Source organism: Wasmannia auropunctata, unplaced genomic scaffold (genome assembly GCF_000956235.1).
Source record: "Wasmannia auropunctata unplaced genomic scaffold, wasmannia.A_1.0 LD336083.1, whole genome shotgun sequence".
Classification (NCBI taxonomy): domain Eukaryota; kingdom Metazoa; phylum Arthropoda; class Insecta; order Hymenoptera; family Formicidae; genus Wasmannia; species Wasmannia auropunctata.
The window spans coordinates 706177-726445 of NW_012026807.1; the positions used below are offsets into that span (position 1 = coordinate 706177).

Here is a 20269-nt window from a genome sequence, read left to right on the forward strand (position 1 = left end):
AGTTTTTTAAATACATATTATAATATCTAATGGTGCAATTATAACTCTACTCTAGGTGTTTACAAATGAAATTCAAATCGATCAACCAACTTTTGTGTGAAAGTTTAATAAATTCATCAACGAACAAGATGAAATTGGGTAGTTTTGCATTGACAGATTATGCCAAAATTATACGTGTCGAACAACGGAGGCATACTCTCTCCACGAAAACGATATTCCAATGGAATCGACGGGTGCTGCAACCCCGAAAAAATGTTTCTATGTTAGAGAAGCAAGATCCGATCATTTCTCAAATTAAATCTCACTCTCTATCCCCGATCGAAAAACAATTTCAAAGTGATCTCCGAAATCGATCTCAAAATCCCGTGATGACAAAATGTCAGGAACGTAAATATCTGTTGCAGATAATCAAGTGAGTAAAGGGAACATGTTATACAGTACACTATTATAAAGTAAATTCTATAAAAAATAGATTTAAGGCATAGATTGTATTCAGTTTTATCGTCATTTTTTCGAAATAAAAATCGATTCAAAATCCTTCAATTTTGCCATTAAGGTATTCAAAATTTATAATTTCCTGAATAATGCTTGGAATATTTACTTCAATTTTTTAAATCAAATTTTTAAAAACTTGAGAAACAAAAGAGAGTATTTTTCTTTAAATAAAAATATTTCTTATTATCTTTAAGTATTTTTAAGACAGGTACACCTGGAGTTGTGTAAAATATCAAAAATAATATGCCATATCCTCGGAATACAATTAGCTTGGGAGATAGGAGTAACTATTATGTTTCTCATTGGAGCATTTTTTAATTTGTACGTCCGATACTTCCAACATCACAAAGTCCCAACTTTGGCAGAGCAAACATCTATGACGTTGGTAATGAGTTTTGTGAGCATTTTGAAAGCCATTGGGTTGAGTCGCATTTGCAAGATCGCGGCCGATGAGGTAATTTGTCTGAATCATTATTGTCGAATTTTAGATTTTAATTAAGATAACATTTACTTGTAGGGAAACAGAACCATCGAACTTATTCACGCGATTTATGGATGCGACGCAAGTACTGATATGCAGGAGGAGGTTTGTTTGCTGTTATGCAATATTCTAATCGATTGCTGTTATGTTAATACAGTAATTATCCCCCGAAATTGTTTCAGATTCAGCAGTTTGGTATTCAAATCTTGCAAAGTCCGGTGACTTTCTCCGTTTTTGGTCTTACTCTAGATAATCGTCTCTTAAGCTTGGTTTGTATCAAATTGTCAGTTACATAACACGTTTCTGTTATATCAACGATTAAAAAAAAAAACAATAAAATGAATATGAATATATATAAAACTATAAAAAATTTCAACAAAGTTCTTTTTACATAAAAAAAAATTAGAAATTATTTTATAATTTTCTCTCAAAAATCGCAAATGTACCATTTATATTTTTTTTGTTTACAGATTTTGAAAACTGTAACAATCAACTTGGTTATCATGGTACAAGTAAGCAACACCCTGGAAGCGAATAATGCTATACAAGATATACATTTTTAAAGAATTGTAGATATATTATTAATATTAATATTATTAAATGATTATCTTTTATAAATCTTTAAATTGTATGAAAATAAATGCTGTATATTAAACTGTATATCAAATGTCACAAAGTGTCAGAAAATAAAAACTATGTTTAAAATATTTAAAACTATATTTAAAAACGCTAGTGTTCTTTTTTAATTTCAGAAATGAAATTTTGAGCACGTCGTAATTTATCAAATGAGTCCAACTCTCACATATTCTGTTCTATTCAAGCTCTGTAAATTTTGCAGAAAACATTTTTATAAATTTTTGCAAATACAAATAAATATTTAGTATATTGTTTAATATTAATATAAATATTAATTTAACAATGTTATAAATGTGTGATAAATTGTTTAATATGAATATGAATATGAATATTAATTTAACAATGTCATAAATGTGTGTATAATGAAGAAAGATAATAAAGGGACATCTTGCACGATATATTTCTAGATATTTAATTGTTTTAACTTGGAAAAGTTGACATTTGCAACCACTGTATGTGACGAAGAAATTTATGTTCAACATAAAAGCATTACGCCGTCGTATAAGCATATACACTTGGAAGAAATGTGTGCGTCAGTTATTAAATATTCTTCGTTCCATCTTCATATTCGCTCATTCCCTTTATTGCTACGACGTCGATAGTGTGTTATCGAGATCTATACGTCGGAGTGTGCGCGAATATGGAGTTTCTCGCAATGTGCCCGATAATTGCTTGTAATTATCATAAATAATGCGCTAACAAATAAAATTTTTGCAACAACATTAAATTTAAAGAATTCTAGGGATTACCAATAATTTATAGAATAATTTCGTTTATTAAAAATCTTTCCTGCACATCGATCCTCTATTTTACAAGTATGTCAATAACACCAACTTGCATTTTTAACCCTCATACTGTCGTTAACAAGATAGCTCTTAGCTTCGCCCGATATCGATCTTCCCGATGAAGTCTCCTGGGCATTCATCCATTATGAGATCACGAACACCCGATGTATTTGTCGCTTATTTCGCACCGTCTGCCTTGTCATCATTTAAATTTATCTATCGCGTAATGTCGGCCGTTCCATCAATAATTGTAATTTCATCATACTTTATTCGGTAACCCACAATTTAACGTCATTGAAAGCTCGTTATAATCTTTAAAAACTTTGCACTGGACGTTCCGTGATATACATATAATGACACTTTTCCGCGTACAATGAACAGATATAATTAAAAACGAATCAATACCGAGGAAAAGTTTTGATCAAGAGATTAAATTTCTCTTTCGATTCCCGTTTCTTATTGAGAACCCTTGATATATAAGAATAAAATTAATAAAATGAATAAAAAGAAATTTGATTATTATCGTTGCTCTCTTCAAATAAGATTAAAAATAATCTTCAAGATAAATCTCTATCGCAATTTTTCCCTTAATCCGGTCACAGAGACAGTAATTCAACATTTTGATGATAAATTAAGCGAGCGAAATTTCAGAAATTCCGAAATTCCGCGGCGCGTTTGCTGTGGGAATGAAAAAAAGGCGTGAACGACTATTTATGCTATTTACGCAAAACGCTCGCGGGCCGATATCGATTACGAGACGGGCAAATGAATCCTTTGGGACACGCGGGCGTAACGAGGCATCGCGAACATCGTTTACTTGGATCGCGCGTTCAGCCCTTCACCGCCGCCGCCACCTGTTCGACCACCTTCGGCCGCCCACCTTTGACGGGGGTGACATTTAGTATTACGCTGTCCGCACGTGTGTAGAACACGCGCGAGGTGACGCAGCCACGATAACTCATCGGTCTCATTTCTGAATCGCGAGGTGCGCGTACGTGGTGCAGTCCGCGGCGAAGGCCGCCTTCGTTCGTCGTTCGTCCTTTATCAAGGTCGCATCGGGCGTATCCCGGCCATCCGCGAAGATGTTCCAACCGAAAACTATACAGGAGATGATCATGCCGCTGTTAGTGGCGAACATCATGGTCGGCATGGGGATTTGGGCGAGCAAACGGGGCAGGCTTCTGAACATCGCGTACTCGTTGATCTGCCTGGTGACCTATTGCGCCCTGATGAAGCTGTCGATAGAGTACCTAGAGGACTATTATCTGCACAAGGTGAACTCGCTCGGCAACATGACGTTCCAAGCGATTTTCTACGCCAACATCTGCCTGACGTTGTGCCTCATCCCTTGCGGCTGGTTGAGGAGAAAGGTAACTTTCTTTGGGGGATCGCCATATAGAGATTTTCATTCCAGCGCGCGAGACTCTCGAGGTCTAAAGTCTCATTAAGAAAAAAGATTGATTTTCATATCATTCATATGTTACATACGTAAGCACTTTATATTCAACTCCGAAGGCAGACCCTCGGTCTACCAAACTTAGTCTCGCCGCGACTCGGAAACCTTTTCGTCCTCGAAAACAGGAACCGACAGAGAGAGAAACGCGAATGTTATTTTCGCAGTACATGAAGGCGGCAATGATGCGCATCATGATGTGCGAGAAGTCCATGGAGCAAATGGGATTACAGAAGAACTATCGGAAATTGTATCTGAATCAGCTTTACTCCCTCATATTCGTCGTGGTGATATTCATCATATTCATAGTGGTCAATTACGACGGGATGTTCGTGGAAGATACGCCTATGCATATCAGGATCGTCATCATAATCGCCGTAAATTATCCCGTCGGCTTACTCTACGTGAGCGACGTGTCGTTCTTACACTGGGTCAGGTAAAGCACGAGTAATGAACGAGTATATAACGAGTACGTAATTAATCTCATCCACTAATGAGAGCTGTTTTAATTCGCAATAATTTAAATAATCTTTTTTCTACTTTTACAAATTTTTATCGCGATATTATTACGTTTCGCGATTACTTTAATAACTATTGAAAATTAGATATTAAATAATCGTTGCCGCCCTTCCCTGTCTCGCTTTTGCCACGAACTCTTGAAGCTTCGCAAAGACTCGGTTCGAGCAGCTAAACAACCTGCTGCAACGCATGTTAACGACCACGCCCGATTCGCCGCAGCACAAGAGGGTGCTGAAAATGAAGGACGAGTGGAACAAGACCTACGTCGCGTCCGCGACACAGCAGGATCGCACGACCAAGGACAACACCGATACGATGAGGGCCGTCAAGTGAGATTTTTACTTCAACACGCGCGTAAATGAATTTTTGTTTCTTTGCACATCGAGACCATCTTGCATGCGCACGTACGTATTTTACGCACGTATATATGTATTTAAAATTACGTCATTCAGAATTTGCGTGACAAAGTCATCCATGAATAACATTTCAATTTTATCTTGATCTGTAGCACTTTCATTTTCCAAAAATCTGATAATTAACACATTCACGACCAGTGACACGGTACATTTTTTCGCAAATTAATTAAACCTAGCCGATGACGTATAGCATTATATCTTTTGCCTATGAGAGATAAATACTTATCTATGCACGTGTATTAATTTGTATTAATTTATTATTATTTTATTATTTCAGTGCACTTTATATTGTTTTAGAGATAATTTTTATAAACATTTGTGAAAAATTTTTATACAATATTTTTATTTGAAAGGTTTGATATGCTTGTAAATAAGTGCTCTCTCAACATATAACTTTGCGCTCTCAAACGATATCGAATGAATTGTATTAGTAACGGTATCAAATGCATATATGGTATTAGGTACAATACAATTATAACGATCGCAATATTTAATTTATCATGCTACTATACTCAGATCGCGACACAGATAAAATCAAGATTATTTCGCGTCTAGTAATGTAATGAATATCTCCTATGAAATGTGATTATTTATTAAAATTGATTGAAAAGGAGATTCAAAAATATAATTAGATGTTATTTTTCTAAAAATTTGAAATTTAAATATAAAAAATTTATTCATAATTATTTTAGTTTTTTTAGTATAAATACCTTATTGTTAATGGAATAATCTTGCGATGTTCACTTTTTCGAATTGGCTGACAATGTCCTCTTCTTTATGCCGAGCGAAGGCAAGTTCACTTGGAATTAATCAAGTCCACCAGAAGTATGAATGAAGCGTACGGCATACAGATCCTCCTTTCCATGACGGTGTCGTTCGTGTTCATCACCAGTCTCCTGTACTACGCTTACTCGATTTTCTGGATGCACCTTAGCAGTGAGTTATTCCGACAGGAGATGATACCGGTCGTAGGTTGGATTCTGTTCTACTCGTCGAAGGTCCTCGTCATAAATCACATGTGCGCAATGGCGACCATTGAGGCAAGCAAAATTTTTTACACGCGCCTTTTTATTCTTTTTTTCTCGTTTGTTTTAGAATTTGTAAAAAACACAAATTCTTTTAAATATTATTGCTTTTTTAAGTACTGAAAAAAAAAGATTGAATTATTGTACAGCAATATTAATGCGTGAACTTTCGCAGGCCGCGAACACGGGTGATATAATCTGCGAGCTGTACGAGCCGTCGACCACCAAAGAATTTCGCGCGGAGGCAAGTCGAAACTCCAACGTTTTATGTTAGTGAAATAACGCGAGAAGCAGATGAAACGGCAATCAATGTCGACATGTCTTTTACAGATACGGGACTTTACTCTGCAGCTGATACAGAACCCGTTAATCTTCACGGCGTGCGGATTCTTCAATCTAGATCACACGTTCATTCACGGGGTAAGCGTTAATTGATCGTATGAATTTCGCGTAGAGCAAAAAATCGTTTTGAAGATGTAAAGTGATAAATTTATCGAGATTTATCGTATAAAATAGAGCTTACGTAAATCTCGCTCGCGAGCTGACGTGACGTGTGTTAGTTTGATCTACTTTCATTTCCATCTTAATAACACCGGCGTTCGCGAGTATTTATTCTACTTCTTGTTACTCCGTGCTTCATTTATGTTTAATCTCAGACCTCGTCTTGCAACTTTTACATCTGCAATTAAAAATTAATCACCGTTGAAAGATATGTGAAAGAATGTTTCGTACAGCGATGTTAACGAGAACACAACGTGAGATTAAAATATAAATATTTCGCGCTTCAATGAGAGCCCTTAACTCTCAACTTATTGTTAGATGTGTGGAGTCTTTAGGATTCCTACCATTAGTATTGTAATTTTGATCAATTATACTTATTTATTTGCTTGCAAATAAAATAGAATAAATAAAATTTAACACAAAAAAAATGGCAAAAAAGTGGAAGCAATTATTTATATTTCTTTTTTTATATATCTAAAGAGTCCTTATAGACTCCACATCCACTAGTGTAATGTAATATGTAATATAGTTAACGGTTAAACGATGAAGATATTATAAAAATTAGATTACTGAATTTCCTGTTTATTCTCAGGTCATTGGCTCAGTCACCACATATCTCGTGATTCTCATCCAAGTCGGAGATTTACCTACGGGAAAACCAACAAACTCTACCATAAATGGAACGAATTTGACTATGCCCGACATATTTACAACCATTGCTCCGTAAAGGCGCATTATCTCATTGTTCTGTACAGATTTAAGAAATTAAAATTTTTATGACGCGTGATCGTTTTCGAATACATATAATTTGTGTGCGTTCGCATGATGCGAAGACAGAAAAGAGAGAAGTCAATTCTTTCTTCTTATTAAATACTGAAACTTTCATGCACGGAAATAATGTTTTAGCAAATTGAAGTATTATTTACATACATAATAAAGTGTTATTCTATATTTTTTTCTATAAATGTGACGTCGATTTTTATTCCCAATCATCGTTTCAATCGCTTAAGCGGAACAGTCGCGACATAAAAGAAACGTTTTTTTACAAAGCTACACTTCTTTTGTAGTGTCTAAACGCTTATTTTATAGTCCCTAATGATTCCCTAAATTTATGTTCCCATCTTCGCGATTGTAGACGCGAAAGGGGCCGACGCCGCAAGATGTTTTAATTGTTCGATCAGTTAACGAGGATCCGATGAGGTCGGATTCTACCCGACGATTTTCCGCCAATTAGAACGGCGACGGGGATATTGTGTCAATTACACTACCCTAAGTGCACTTATCCTGGCTCGGCTACTATCCAGATGGAGGTGTTAGCCCGTGAAATTCGGTCCTGCCGTAATTCAATAGCTTCTAATACTCAGGCACAGCCTCCTATCCCCGATCAATTATACGTGCGAGTCGCAACGTGAAACTTTCTCGTGCAAGACTTCTTCTTTTCTCCTACAAATCCCTTCAACCTTAATTAAAAGGATGTTATCCTTACATAATATTTTATTTAAATAATACATATATGCTATTGTGTTATTTGTTGTTTCTTCGATCTCGCGGATCGAAGAAATATATATATATATAGTACATGAGTCTGCTGCACGCTTCCTTTGCGCTTCTTCTTCAATTTATATCTTTTTTTACCGACTACGTATACTGACAAATCGCTGAATAATCCCATTTCTGGAAGAGCAAGGATTCGAGCGATTTTTGAATCACGATGTTACTAGAAAATATTTCACTATATAAAATCACGCGTTACTTTAATACAACCGAGACGATGTTCCGTCGACGCATAATCCGCGAGGAACATGTTCGAACGTACGGTTTGGAGGCCAAGGGGGACATATAGGGCGTACGTTTACATCGAGGATAACATTAATTGGGAATTAAGGGCGCGAACGCCGGTGGCCGTCAGGAGCCACCTGCTACTACTGGTACTTCTCGTCGAGCCGAGGGGATTGATTTATTGCACCCGGGGGAAAAAAAGAGGGGTTTTGCCGACCGTTTCGGACCGATCCAACCAATGTCCTCTCCCGTTAAATAAAATTCTTAAGAGGCATTGCACGGATACATTATCAACAATATTGTTTTCTACAGCCGTCCCTTTTCCCGCAAGTAATTGGATCTTTTGTTTTAAATTATATGATCTCATTTTTTTATATATAGTTCGGCAGCCAATTCTGCTTGTTCAACATTACACAAAAGAATCATCATAAAATATATAAGAGAAATATATATCTGCATATCAGTTAACAAACCGAAAAAAAAATGTAAGCCGAAATGTGTTAGAAGTTTAAACAAATTTCTTGGGCGTGAAGATATATATTTCTATGGAATAATTTTAGTAATATCACATTAATAATTCTTATTAATGTTATAACAAATTTGTAATGCAAATAAAATAATCTAATATATAATTTTTTTTTAATTCTTAATTTAGTTATCCGGAACCGCCTGATCGTACATATTGTTTAAAAATTAATTTGAGAAGGTGAAACAAAAAGTAAAAATAATTATGCTTTAATTAAAGTTCTTTACATTTGCAATTATATTGATAAAAATCTTACCGGGTCGAAAGGAGAAGAGATGCGCGCGAAGGGCTCGGTAAGTGAAATCCGTAACGTGCCGGATCAATGGGGGGGTATTTTCGAGCGAAGCATACGGGCTGGATTAGAGATGGAAATTGTGGAAAGGCAAACACAAACAGCAGCCTGCGATCCTAATAATCCGCAAATGTCGTTTATCATCCGAAAGCGGATCCGCCCTAACTCGAGACCACTCCTACTCGAGGGTGCGCGCAGTCGCTGACTACTGTCTCTTATCCATCCTTGCGTGTGGTACGTATATGTATATGCCTTTACATTAAACTTGTCGTGTATATGTACCGACGCATTTATTTAGTTTTGTGCTGTAGCTCTGCGATATGATCATATCTGATCATATCGCACATACTGTGTATATACATACATATATCAATAAAAAAATATATTTACATATGCTAGAATCTATCATTATATATAAGGTATGCATTTATATTTACTATATACATACAAATACAGAAAATCCATATTTATAATTTCTTATTCCCATATTTCAACTTATTTTTCAATTTCTTAGCATTTATTCCGTAGGTCTTCAATCTTTCTGCATTCAAAGACATCATTGGATCATTATAATCTGGTTTGTGTTTTTTAGTATTCATGTGAGAATTATTGTTCTTGTTTTTCTTCCGACCTGCAGATTTCCCATTGGCTATCGTCTTTTCATTACTATTTTCTACTTTAATGTTATCAATGTTCATTTTTATTTGAGAACTTTCCTTCACTGCGTTATCTGTCTTCATTTTCTTAGAAATCGACACGTCGCCGTCAGCTTGTAAGTTGTTCTTTCGTTTTTTCTTTTTGCTCTTATTTACTATATTTTCCTCTTGCGCCTCTTTATTTTTTTCATCCTTCTTTCTCTCATCCTTGTTGTTACTATTCTGTACGTTATTCTCTATTGTATGTACAATTTTTTCCTTAGTATCAGTATTAGACTCCACGTTAAGAGGATTGCTGCCTTTAGCTTTCTTCCTTCGCCTACGTTTCTTATTACTGGTTTCAGTTTCCTCGGTAACAGTTTCCTCGCCTTTTCCTTCTTCTTTTTTCTCTTCGGGTTCACTAAATATACAAGATTATTATATATAGATAATCTATAGTATATATTATATACGTTCAATTCTTGTGTGATACTTACCTATATAAGCTCTTAAGAACTTTTTGCTTAAATGCTTCGTTCATCGATTTTTGTTTAAATATTTTAATTTCATTTGTTTCCACGTGTTCTGGTTTATGTTTAAGAGCTTGTCCTAAGGGGCACCATTTATTCAACTCCTTATCATCAGCCATTAAAATCTTGAAACATAAGAATGTATATATTTATTAAATTTAATTTATTAAATTTATAACAAGTATATTATTACAAATGATTTGGTTAGAGAGTGACCTTAATATTAATAATAAAATTTTAGTACAATTAACACTTACTTCTTCAACACTTAATCCATAATCGTTTGGCACTACTTTCCGATATTTAAATCTACACGGCAAGTCTCCAATCATGTCCTCGTAATCCAATGAGTAATATTGATCGAAATAATCTGCATACGAAGGAAATTGTTTTGGATCAAATTTCGGTTTCTCCTTTGCTATAAGCTCCGCGAATTTAGAGCGCTTCCTCCGTTTTCTCCTTTTCGTATTTTCAATGAGTTCGGACTGTAGATTTTGGGACTTATCGTAATCAGCGTCCATCTGTAATCAGACGACTAATGAAATTCCTATACAAAATACAGCAGCAAAATATATAATAGATAGACCGTAATAAGTACATTAAAATTTGGATCTTCACAATGAGGTTCTTCGTATTGCGCAGTTTCCATGTCAATTTTATCTGTAGTTGGATCATATGTGTCCCACTTGAGCTCAATATCCAATTCTTCATCGATCTCCGGGAATTCTGGCTTCTGCATCTCGTCTTTACCATCAGTATAATAGTCGTCATTAAAAAGCTCTTTCATCCTTCTGTCGTGTTCATTTGGATCGAAGTCGGAATCAAAATCAACATTATCAAAACGCATATCGTCATTTCCTGTAATTAATATAGATATATTAATATAGATAATACCTAGTATAATATTGAACAATTTGACATAAATTTTATACATATAAAAATTAAAGAATCATACGTTACCTGTGATTTCTTTCAACTTTTCGATCTTTTCTTCTATCTCTTTTCTCTTCAACGCCTTCAATTGCTTCAGTTCCTCTCTCTTCTGCTGTTTCTCCTGCTCTTTTCTTTCCTTAACTTCCACTCTCTTCTGCGCTCTGCGCGTATCTTTTTTCCGCATTGAGTTTTCCATCGTTCGTGGATACCTTGAAACATAAAATTTTTAAATAAAAAAATAATACGTGTAGTAATCAACATTTATTCATTGAACAAGATCTCTCGTATACCTCTTGATAAATTCTTGATCAGGTTCTTCAAATCTAAAATTGTATTTATGTTCGAATTCCTCCTGCTTACGAATAGTCTTTTCATCTTCCGACAAGTTCTCATCGCTGTCATGAATAACTTGATTGTACTCCAAGTCAGCGTCGTAAGATTCTTTATCCATATACTTATTATTTAAAATATAATCCCTCAAGAATTTCTCATTCGGATCTAAATTAGGATCCGACCAAAAGTCACGCAGTGGTTTGAGCATTTCCTTCTCCTCGGGATCTATCTCCACTTCTCGACCTATCAACCACTTCTTGTACGATTTTTCTTCCTACATAAAACAACAATGATATTACACACAATAATATATGAATACATATGTGCGAAATTATTAAAAATGTAATAATTGAAAGTACTTTGTGTTTCTCATCCTCTGTCTTTTGTTTTATCTTCAAGAGGGAATTATCCTCATCGTTATCTTCATCCTCATCTTTTAGAGCATGTTTGAAACTATCTCTTAATTCGTTTTGCTCCTCCACGTAAGTGGACATTTTAGATTTAGCTGTCTGCTTTTCATCGTCTTCATCTTCGCTGCTACTAAACCGTCCGTCTCTTTCCAATATTATCTTACGTTCGTAATCGCGCAAAGAGAGGGGCTTCTCTTTCCTTGACTTCTTCTTTCTTGTTTCTCTCACTTCGGCATTTTCTGATGTCCCAGGTTTGTCATTGAAGGAATTAACTTTTTCGTCATATGTGCTCGGGTCCCCAGATTTCAAACAGGCCAACGTTATGAGAAACTGTTTATCAAATTCTGGATTCTGAATATGAAAAAAATAATTGATTATTATTATGCATTTATTAGTGCTGTTATATGTAAAGCTAGATTTTTATTGAGAGCTAAAGATAAAATACAAAATCTAATAAAAGTTAAGAAAATATTTGTGATAACACACACAGTGAAAGCAAATATAAATTTATCAAGCAAACTATAGTAATCAACATACACTGTCTTCATCTTCTGATGAACTGCTCTCATCAGTTTCGTCCTCCGAAAATGCAGCGTTTTCTCCATATCTTGCCTTCACTGCAAAATAAATAGGAAAAAATTACAATCACACATATATAAATTCCAAAAAATCATGTGAAATAATTTAATGTAATAACATTAATCCTTGCATACAATAGATGAGATGTTGAGTTTTTTCGAGGGGTAAACCGCTAATCAAAATCAAGTATACATGTATATGTCTAGTAATGTCCGAGGTAATGCCCAATTTCTGACCGACCATAATGCCCCACGGATAACATCGTGAGAGCAATCTTATTATTTAGCGTAATTTATTTAATATTCACACTTTATTACGTGTTGTGACATAAAACAATTGTCAATTGTTTAAAAATAAAACGTAATAGTGCCCAAGACATGCCTAACAATGCCTCGAATCTGTACATCGCAATGCCCTCAGCGATTTACCCCTCGAATTTTTTCCAACTGAATTAAATATTTTGAAAGATTCTTTTTCGTATGTATATATCAATTTAATCAATCATTTCGCTTTAACATGATTTTTGGACAGAGAAATTCTTACGTCGTAAGGTGATCCGAGGTAAGAAAAGGTGTCTTGACTTATCAACAAATTCTTCGACTGTTACATTAATATGTAAGTATATGACTCAGTTTACAAGAGGTTGATCAAAAAGTTCAACAATTGAAAAAAAAATAGAAAAATTTCATTAGACATGGTACTCAATTCGGGATTACTAATAAATCTCGCGTCTGTTAAAGGCGTATATGGGGGGTTAGGTTCACTCACGTTTATGTAATTCCTCCTTTTGACGGAAGTTATCGTAAATATTGGCGTATTCCGTGTTTATCTTCAATTCCCCATCGGAGTCGGAGTTGTCGCCGTTGAATAACATAGACATTCTAACTGAGCGCACAGACGAAACGTGTAAATCATAAAACGAGACGCAAAGCACCACGAGCACTACGGCTGGCAGCCGGAAGTATGTACATGTGACCTAACCTAATATGTATCGAGCAAGCGTGCGAAGCGTGCTGTGAATGCTGTGATATTCCACGTGGTTTCGAAGTTTATTGTTGCTTTAGAGTGCATTTAGGATTTTGTCGCGTTGCCGATAATATCTAGCAAATGAGTAAGGACCTCAATCTACTTTAAATACTTAAATATTAAGATTTAATAATCGAACCTGAATGAAATATAATTTCATTCTTCGTCGCGTTGCATATCCACTAAGTTTTTTGTTTATTTGTTATTATCGAGATGTAATGTTTAATTTAATGTAATTCAATTTACTGCTTAATCGTATTTAAGCTTAAACATCACCTTATCATTAGAGACAAGTTCTTTGCTTGTTATGGAATATATATACATATTAATCGCAACTTCAAGAGAAGGAAATTAATGCGGTAACAATTACATTCTAACAGAAATATGATAATTGCAAATATATGCAAAACTAGGAAATAATAACACTAATAGTAATTACTAACTAATAATAATGATGTAAATTGATTTACTTGAATCTAATAATTATATAATAAGTCTAGGCAATTATTTCTCTTTTGATGATTATTCGTATACGTTTTCACACTTGATGTTGCAGGATTGTCGTAAGTCACGAAAATGGCTTATATCCTGAATAAGGCTACTGTTCTGTGTCGACCTGTCTTTCGCAAGAATATAATTTCTGGCCCTCTCAATAAAATCACGCTTGTGAAAAGTAATCAACAGATGACTAATAAGACGAATGCCTGGGCAGAGCAGAAATATAAACTTATGGACAATATAAGCGACGGTTACCGGCTTGTGTACAGGGAACTGTCAGCAATCAGTACAACAATTACTGTAGCATATCATGCTGGATGGTTAGGTGTCGCTGTTAGTACGATTAGCTTGGGATATTTGATCTACATGAGACCACCGGTGCAAGACACAGTAAGGGGATCTGATGAGAAATTATTAATGCCTTTAAGCGCTGTAGGGAGGATAATAGCGTTGCTTGGTAGTTTCGCTGTAGCCGCCATACTTATAGTAGGCAGCAAAACAATTCCGTACAGAATTTATTACAATGCTGCGGAGAAAGTCTACAAGGCTGTGTTTGTGAATAGAATATTGGGCAAGAAACAGATAGAGACTTTCGGCGAAGGTACCGTTGTGCCTGTATTTAGTCGTAAATATATAGGGGACATATTATTTAAGATCAACGGCCGTATTGTAATACTCGATAAAGAATGTTTCCCAGTACAATCCATACGTGATCAAATGATTTGCAAAATCAAGTAGAACTACTACATATTTATGTATTATTTATATACTGTTGCGTTCTGTATTATACACAGACATTTGTAGTGTCAAGAATGATGGGCTCATTTTGTCCATTTATAAGATTGAGATAATATTAATGTGTAAATATGTCCTTTACAAAATAATATATATATGTACAAAAGTAGAATTCGTCGTACTTTTACCTTTTAAATAGAATTCATACTGTAACAAATATTTTAATTTCTTTAAATGTTTATATAGATTCTTATAGTAAATCAATTTACTACATATATGTGCAACGTAAAAGCACTTGAAAAAGAAAATTTATACAATGTGTAATTGGATTGAAATATATAATAATATACTTGTAGAATTTATGGTTCGTATAAAATAAACGATATAGTTCGTTTTATTTAAGATATCTTAAATATAGTAATATAAAAGATATACATATATACAAAATGAATATGTTGTCAGAAGAAACACAAGACATTTAAAAATTCTGATATATCCTTATAAAAAGAGATAATACATTTATATGTACATTCATTTCTTAAATAAGACTATGTTTAATTTTTTACATTTATTTCCTAATTTAACAAGCGATCGATATCCAATTTAAAAAACGATTATTTCAGAATTTGATGTTTAAATTAGAACATTTTTTTTATTTGTGTGGATGATAGATCTCTAATTACTGTAATTTCACACATCTATTGTATTCTACATACAAACACTGATATGCATACGTAATGAAACGTAATATATAGTATTCAATAAAAAAAAGTTGTGCCTTGGCTTAAATATATACGTTTCACAAAAAATTGTTTCCCAGATTGATTCAAACTTTACAGTAAATTATGTAATATAAATTTGTATCACTTTATGTATGCATATTTTATATACAAGTTTGACATTTTCTTATTCAGTTGTTAAAGTTGTACGCAGGTGCTCTTCGAGATAATGCGACGAATGTAATATAGGATATTACCGACAATGCTAAAATACAGTATCTTTTTCCTAGTATTTTTTTTTTTCGACACGATCGCTTCTCAATCTATACACTTGGATACTTGCTCATACGGAAGTTTCTTCACAATCTTCTTGTCTTTCTCGAGTTCAACGTCTATGCTGTAGTGCTCTATATGCAGTTTCTTCACCGTTGCTCTCAGGCCCTTGTGCTTCCCCCAAAGAATCAGGACTTCTTTACCTATCGCGGGAATTACCGTCTCCAAAAATTCCTGATCCAGTCGTATAACGTGCCCGTTAACTTCTTCCGGCGTCTTTAGTTTTACTTTACCAACAAAACCGTCTGTTCCGACTGACTGAACGACGCCCTTGGCCTTGTAATATTTGTCACCCAGACTCTTTGTGGTCACCTTGACCATTATGCCTTCCCTGAGCCAGCCTTCAGCCGCAGGAGAATCATCGTTACTTTTTAACTTCTTGACAGATCCCCTCTCGGTGTCATCATTGGGTCTTTTGAGTTTCTCGTCCTTTCCACCGAGCGATTTGCTCGAAGTCGATTTGCTCTGGTCATCTTCACTTTTTACCCTCTCCTGCTTTATCTGTGGTACAGGGAGCAACTTCGGTTTTGGTTTTAGCTTTATATCAAGGACCAAAGGTGTGTCATTCTCGGGACGCGTCAATGGTGTCTTAGATGTCTCGCCCTCCTCTTCCTTTGTCTCCTGTTTCGCCCTTTCTATTTGCTTGTCAATAAAGTCCATCAGTCGTTCCTCGTCGTCCTTGTCCATCTTTTCTTTCTTCGCCTTTTTCTCCTGTGCCGCAAGTGTCTCGGGATCCCTATCGATGTACGTTATGAACCAGCCTGAAAATGCAACACATATAGCCTGTCAAATCTACAATTTTACCGACAGAGACAAATATTTAATTGTCAATAATAAATTACGATAATGTACAAACCTTTTTCAGTCTCGTCGACAACGCACTGTCCACTGCGTCCGAGCCATTTTACAAACGCTGTCAAAGTGAGCCACTGAGTCGCGTTCATGTGTATATGTCCTCTGTCGGCGATGTACTCCTGATACACTCGATTCGCCGGTACTCGTCTGGTGCCGAATTGCCTCTTCAGTAGATTCAGGTATCCCTGCGAAAATTCCCGTGAGAATTGATCCATGTAGCGATGCGCGTTTTCAGCGAACAGCAACAGCTGCCGATGGTGCGACTCCGACATCGTGTGACACTTGAATCCATTCTCGTCCCGACACTGCTTCTGACACATCTGGCAGTACCATCTCAACTTCTGCAATCCCTTCGCCTTGATTTTGTTAGCAATGAACTTTGGCGTGCCTGCTTCGTGCTTCCCCATTTTATTTATCCTACTCTCAGCTCAGATTGAAATCTGCAACAGATTTACAAGTTGTTATTAATTATTTATTCTTAAAAATCGAATTCAATCATAAATTTAAAAAAATGTATGATTTGTAAAAAGTTATAAACATCGTTTGTAGGTTAGAAGTAAAAACAATGTCGGTGAAAAATTCGGCATTTATCATTTTTTTATCTTGACATGCCATACTTACAAGCTGTCTTCGAAAACTGCCTGAAACGTCTCCGAAATTCTTAATTAAACATTCTTAATCCAGCATGAGAGTTTCTCTCAGATTGTCACCTATATTGGAGAGTATTCCAACCTAACAGATTAGGGCGCATCCACAGACTATTCTATTTACTAAAGGTGCCTTCCATTTAGCGACACAGGCATCATTTTTGCAGCACTGAATTTTGGAACACTGCCTTTGTTGTCATTGTTGTCATTGAATATTAAAAAAAAGACAGAATGATGCTTGCGCAGCTTGTTTATTCTAGGCTTAAAACCTAAATCTACAATAGCCAATAAGCCACAAAAATTGACTAATCGTAATCGAATACGGGGAAAAATAATCGATTACAATGGGTTTATTTTTTACGACTGTTGTAGAGTGTACTTAAGGATATGCAGGCTGCGCTGCGTATTTCACGCTTTTGACACAGCGCTCACGCCGCTCACAGAGTCATTTTATCCTTGTTGTTCGTCGAATGTCGAGCAAGGATAAATCATGATCGCAGGAGCACAGTAGGGACGATCCTTCGTTTTATATTCGGCTGCGCAGATTTGCTCGCGGATCAATAATCGGCCATGGTTTTGGTCGAAACCATTTCCGTTCCGATCAAAGTAGAGAATCCATTCAATCTATAGATCCATAGTGGCTCCCTTGTTGTGATTACAGCAGTAGAGAGACATAACCAAACTCAGTAAAAGTTAAGCTAGTGGCACACAGAAAAACGTAAGCAGTAAGCAAAACAATATTTTTTATTTGCTACTGGTTACGTTATTTATTGTCCTATGTTCTCGACTGTAATTAGCTGTTTCGCTTACTGCTCAATTACGTCTTACTGTTTACGTTTTTCTATGTGCCACTATAGCTGTACCGTCACATACTAGTCATATAATCTCAAGCAGAGGTCGAAAAGCTTTACTTTAAAAAATGAGTAAAAAACCAAAATATATACGTCAATGGTGTGTTGTCGACAACTGTGAGAGCGATACAGCTAGTGGTATAGCATTTTTTCGCTTTCCAAGAGATAAACAAAGGTATGTAATATTACTTCCATTACTTATTTAATAATCTTAGAAAGATAAGAACAAATATACAAATAAAAAATGACCTATGTTCTTATTTATATTATTGCAGTACATATAGTGAATATAAATTCTAATGAATTAGAATATTGTAATTGTATTGTAGTTTTTTAAGTGCATATATTGTATTAAGTAAAACGGTTTGAAGTTTGAAGTATAAACATAATTGTCTATGTATTTCAGAGCTGTAATTTGGGCGAGAGCAGCCATGCGGTATGATTTAATAGCGAAGATTGACAAATTATATGCCTCTTATCGCGTATGTGCTGCTCATTTTGAGGAAAAACATTTTCGAAATTATTACAAAAATAGACTAAAGCCAGACGCAATTCCAACTGTATTCCCACCCTTGGTTTGGACCGAAGAAGACATAGACATTATAAAACAAGACACTACAAAATTCATTGAGGTTCTACTCTCTGAAGAAGACAAAGGCAGTATGAAACTATTTCTGAAATTATTTTACTTTGTTATATAAGCATGATAAGAAATATTTTTCTGATGTATTTATATATTAATTTTTAGATTTAAATAGTACATTCATTCTAGTCGATAAAACGAAAACTAAAATGGACCAAGAAACACAAACAGACAATGTACATCAAATTCTTTAAATTAATAAATGTCGCTTATTTAACTTATAAAATACAGGAAGACTTTTTTAAAGAAACAGAAACAAATATTTTATTATTTACAGATAAATCTATAATTATAGATAATATGTTGAATATTTGTTTCTTAAAACAATTATTTTCGTTTTTAATTTTTTTCTACGACTTATATAATTATTGTTCTAAAATGAAATATTTTATTCTAAATTTTAAATAATATAATATAATAATAATATTTATTTTACTATAATTGTACATATATTGTATATATTGTGTATATATTATATATATTTTACTATAATTGTTGGTCTATATAATTATAAAATATAATTTATTTACCTCTCTTTTACCTGTATCCTGTTTACCTATATCTATAATCATTTTATTATAATTTGTAAAAATTAAAAAAAATTTACAATAAGCAGTGATTTCTAATGCTATAATATTATTTGACCACTGAAAATATAAACAGCGGAGCCTGAAAGTTTACAAAAAAATCAAGATGCCGACACTGCTTGTCCCTACTGTACATACACATATATCCTTATATGATTTCGCGCCAAATAGTGCTCCTGATAAGGACTGTCATTTCTTATGTTCCCATACACATATATACACGACTGAAGTATATAGTGTTATGATCACCGATGGTAACGCGAAAGGAAATCGGAAATCGTAGATGTATTACTCGTCGGACAGTTATCCGTGGCTACATAGCTCAATGCGTAAGTTTTATGCATATAGAAAAGCGCCAATAAACGCATTTCCTTTAAAATGCAGACACGTTCACTTTCAGATTTCTTTCTGGCAGGAGTATATCTGGAGAAATCAGTACTCTTTTTATAGCATGTTTATTGTTGCAATGTTACCGACAATTAGTCATATAAATTTCTGATTTTCTTTAGACATAGCAAACTTAATTGATAATTGTAAAATTTTATTCAGCTGAAAGATAGAAATATATATATGATGTATACACATATTACAATCAAAAATCAATTTTAATCTTGTCAATGCAGTTTTTTTCTTTATAGGATTTCCCTCCGGGGAAGCAAAAAAAATTAATGGACAACATCACACGGTGTTCCCAAGCGGTCACCCATCCAAGTACTAACCGTGCTCAACGTTGCTTGACTTCAGTGATCGGACGAGAACTGGTTTTTTCAACGTGATATGGAAGTTGTCCGATTACTCCAAGTATTTGGAAACAGTTTTGTTCTTTGTGATACACATTATTATATATATATTAATAGCATATAATAATATAATTAGTAGAGCCTGGATCATATAATGTTATATGTGTATTGTATTTATTCTGTGTGATATATACATATATATACATATATAATATATGTGTATCACAAACATCAAACCGTTTCCAAATAATTGGAGTAATCGGACAACTTCCACATCACGTTGATCGGAAGAGCACACGTCTGAACT

General features: G+C 34.6%; 6 protein-coding genes across 9 annotated transcripts in view; 4 read left to right on the forward strand and 2 right to left on the reverse strand.

Moving 5' to 3' along the window:
- Positions 1 to 7276, forward strand: part of LOC105448726 — an 8624-nt gene extending 1348 nt beyond the window's left edge. Inside the window, exons 3-14 of the mRNA XM_011687469.1 lie at positions 56 to 412; positions 700 to 949; positions 1013 to 1081; positions 1159 to 1245; positions 1447 to 1488; positions 3402 to 3767; positions 4018 to 4286; positions 4513 to 4698; positions 5576 to 5825; positions 5986 to 6054; positions 6141 to 6230; positions 6904 to 7276. Of these exons, the coding sequence (XP_011685771.1) occupies positions 56 to 412; positions 700 to 949; positions 1013 to 1081; positions 1159 to 1245; positions 1447 to 1488; positions 3402 to 3767; positions 4018 to 4286; positions 4513 to 4698; positions 5576 to 5825; positions 5986 to 6054; positions 6141 to 6230; positions 6904 to 7038 (2170 nt within the window). The 3' untranslated portion in view covers positions 7039 to 7276. The remainder of the gene's footprint in view (positions 1 to 55; positions 413 to 699; positions 950 to 1012; positions 1082 to 1158; positions 1246 to 1446; positions 1489 to 3401; positions 3768 to 4017; positions 4287 to 4512; positions 4699 to 5575; positions 5826 to 5985; positions 6055 to 6140; positions 6231 to 6903) is intronic.
- On the forward strand, positions 714 to 1277 carry LOC105448598. The gene is made up of 3 exons (XM_011687264.1): positions 714 to 949; positions 1013 to 1081; positions 1159 to 1277. Exons 1-3 carry the CDS (start codon positions 788 to 790, stop codon positions 1270 to 1272), a joined length of 345 nt encoding a protein of 114 aa, XP_011685566.1. The 5' UTR covers positions 714 to 787; the 3' UTR covers positions 1273 to 1277.
- Positions 7277 to 9343: 2067 nt separating the features above from the next.
- LOC105448601 (protein KRI1 homolog) lies at positions 9344 to 13229 on the reverse strand. The gene is made up of 9 exons (XM_011687268.1): positions 13097 to 13229; positions 12287 to 12366; positions 11699 to 12100; positions 11297 to 11613; positions 11034 to 11215; positions 10672 to 10931; positions 10331 to 10594; positions 10041 to 10198; positions 9344 to 9964 (listed from the first exon to the last, which is right to left on the reverse strand). The coding sequence occupies exons 1-9, from the start codon at positions 13206 to 13208 to the stop codon at positions 9376 to 9378; spliced, it is 2364 nt and encodes a 787-aa protein (XP_011685570.1). The 5' UTR covers positions 13209 to 13229; the 3' UTR covers positions 9344 to 9375.
- LOC105448599 lies at positions 13202 to 14756 on the forward strand. 3 transcript variants are annotated; one of them, XM_011687267.1, is made up of 2 exons: positions 13202 to 13289; positions 13911 to 14756. In XM_011687267.1, exon 2 carries the CDS (start codon positions 13931 to 13933, stop codon positions 14588 to 14590), a length of 660 nt encoding a protein of 219 aa, XP_011685569.1. In that variant the 5' UTR covers positions 13202 to 13289; positions 13911 to 13930; the 3' UTR covers positions 14591 to 14756. The 3 variants fall into 3 exon arrangements, with proteins under 3 accessions (XP_011685569.1, XP_011685567.1, XP_011685568.1); XM_011687265.1 differs by lacking the exon at positions 13202 to 13289 and adding an exon at positions 13351 to 13439; XM_011687266.1 differs by lacking the exon at positions 13202 to 13289 and adding an exon at positions 13384 to 13466.
- A 456-nt stretch (positions 14757 to 15212) lies between these two features.
- Positions 15213 to 17243, reverse strand: LOC105448602 (DNA/RNA-binding protein KIN17). The gene is made up of 3 exons (XM_011687269.1): positions 17116 to 17243; positions 16496 to 16934; positions 15213 to 16400 (listed from the first exon to the last, which is right to left on the reverse strand). Exons 2-3 carry the CDS (start codon positions 16899 to 16901, stop codon positions 15625 to 15627), a joined length of 1182 nt encoding a protein of 393 aa, XP_011685571.1. The 5' UTR covers positions 16902 to 16934; positions 17116 to 17243; the 3' UTR covers positions 15213 to 15624.
- A 353-nt stretch (positions 17244 to 17596) lies between these two features.
- Positions 17597 to 18861, forward strand: LOC105448603 (52 kDa repressor of the inhibitor of the protein kinase-like). 2 transcript variants are annotated; one of them, XM_011687272.1, is made up of 4 exons: positions 17597 to 17859; positions 17999 to 18167; positions 18399 to 18652; positions 18741 to 18861. In XM_011687272.1, exons 2-4 carry the CDS (start codon positions 18061 to 18063, stop codon positions 18827 to 18829), a joined length of 450 nt encoding a protein of 149 aa, XP_011685574.1. In that variant the 5' UTR covers positions 17597 to 17859; positions 17999 to 18060; the 3' UTR covers positions 18830 to 18861. The 2 variants fall into 2 exon arrangements, with proteins under 2 accessions (XP_011685574.1, XP_011685572.1); XM_011687270.1 differs by having other exon boundaries at positions 17597 to 18167.
- The last annotated feature ends 1408 nt before the right edge of the window (positions 18862 to 20269 follow it).

Bases quoted from the DNA above. Each gene is read 5' to 3' on its own strand.
- LOC105448602 (XM_011687269.1), bottom strand. From the start codon at position 16,901: ATGGGGAAGCACGAAGCAGGCACGCCAAAGTTCATTGCTAACAAAATC. The intron at 16,401-16,495 runs GTTTGTACATTA...TTGCATTTTCAG, and splicing joins TGTCGACGAGACTGAAAAAG to GCTGGTTCATAACGTACATC.
- LOC105448603 (XM_011687270.1), top strand. From the start codon at position 18,061: ATGAGTAAAAAACCAAAATATATACGTCAATGGTGTGTTGTCGACAAC. The intron at 18,168-18,398 runs GTATGTAATATT...TATGTATTTCAG, and splicing joins TTTCCAAGAGATAAACAAAG to AGCTGTAATTTGGGCGAGAG. The intron at 18,653-18,740 runs GTATGAAACTAT...ATTAATTTTTAG, and splicing joins CTCTGAAGAAGACAAAGGCA to ATTTAAATAGTACATTCATT.
- LOC105448599 (XM_011687267.1), top strand. From the start codon at position 13,931: ATGGCTTATATCCTGAATAAGGCTACTGTTCTGTGTCGACCTGTCTTT.
- LOC105448601 (XM_011687268.1), bottom strand. From the start codon at position 13,208: ATGTCTATGTTATTCAACGGCGACAACTCCGACTCCGATGGGGAATTG. The intron at 10,595-10,671 runs GTACTTATTACG...GTCTGATTACAG, and splicing joins GTGAAGATCCAAATTTTAAT to ATGGACGCTGATTACGATAA. The intron at 9,965-10,040 runs GTAAGTATCACA...TTGTATATTTAG, and splicing joins GTTCTTAAGAGCTTATATAG to TGAACCCGAAGAGAAAAAAG.
- LOC105448598 (XM_011687264.1), top strand. From the start codon at position 788: ATGTTTCTCATTGGAGCATTTTTTAATTTGTACGTCCGATACTTCCAA. The intron at 950-1,012 runs GTAATTTGTCTG...ATTTACTTGTAG, and splicing joins GCAAGATCGCGGCCGATGAG to GGAAACAGAACCATCGAACT. The intron at 1,082-1,158 runs GTTTGTTTGCTG...AAATTGTTTCAG, and splicing joins GTACTGATATGCAGGAGGAG to ATTCAGCAGTTTGGTATTCA.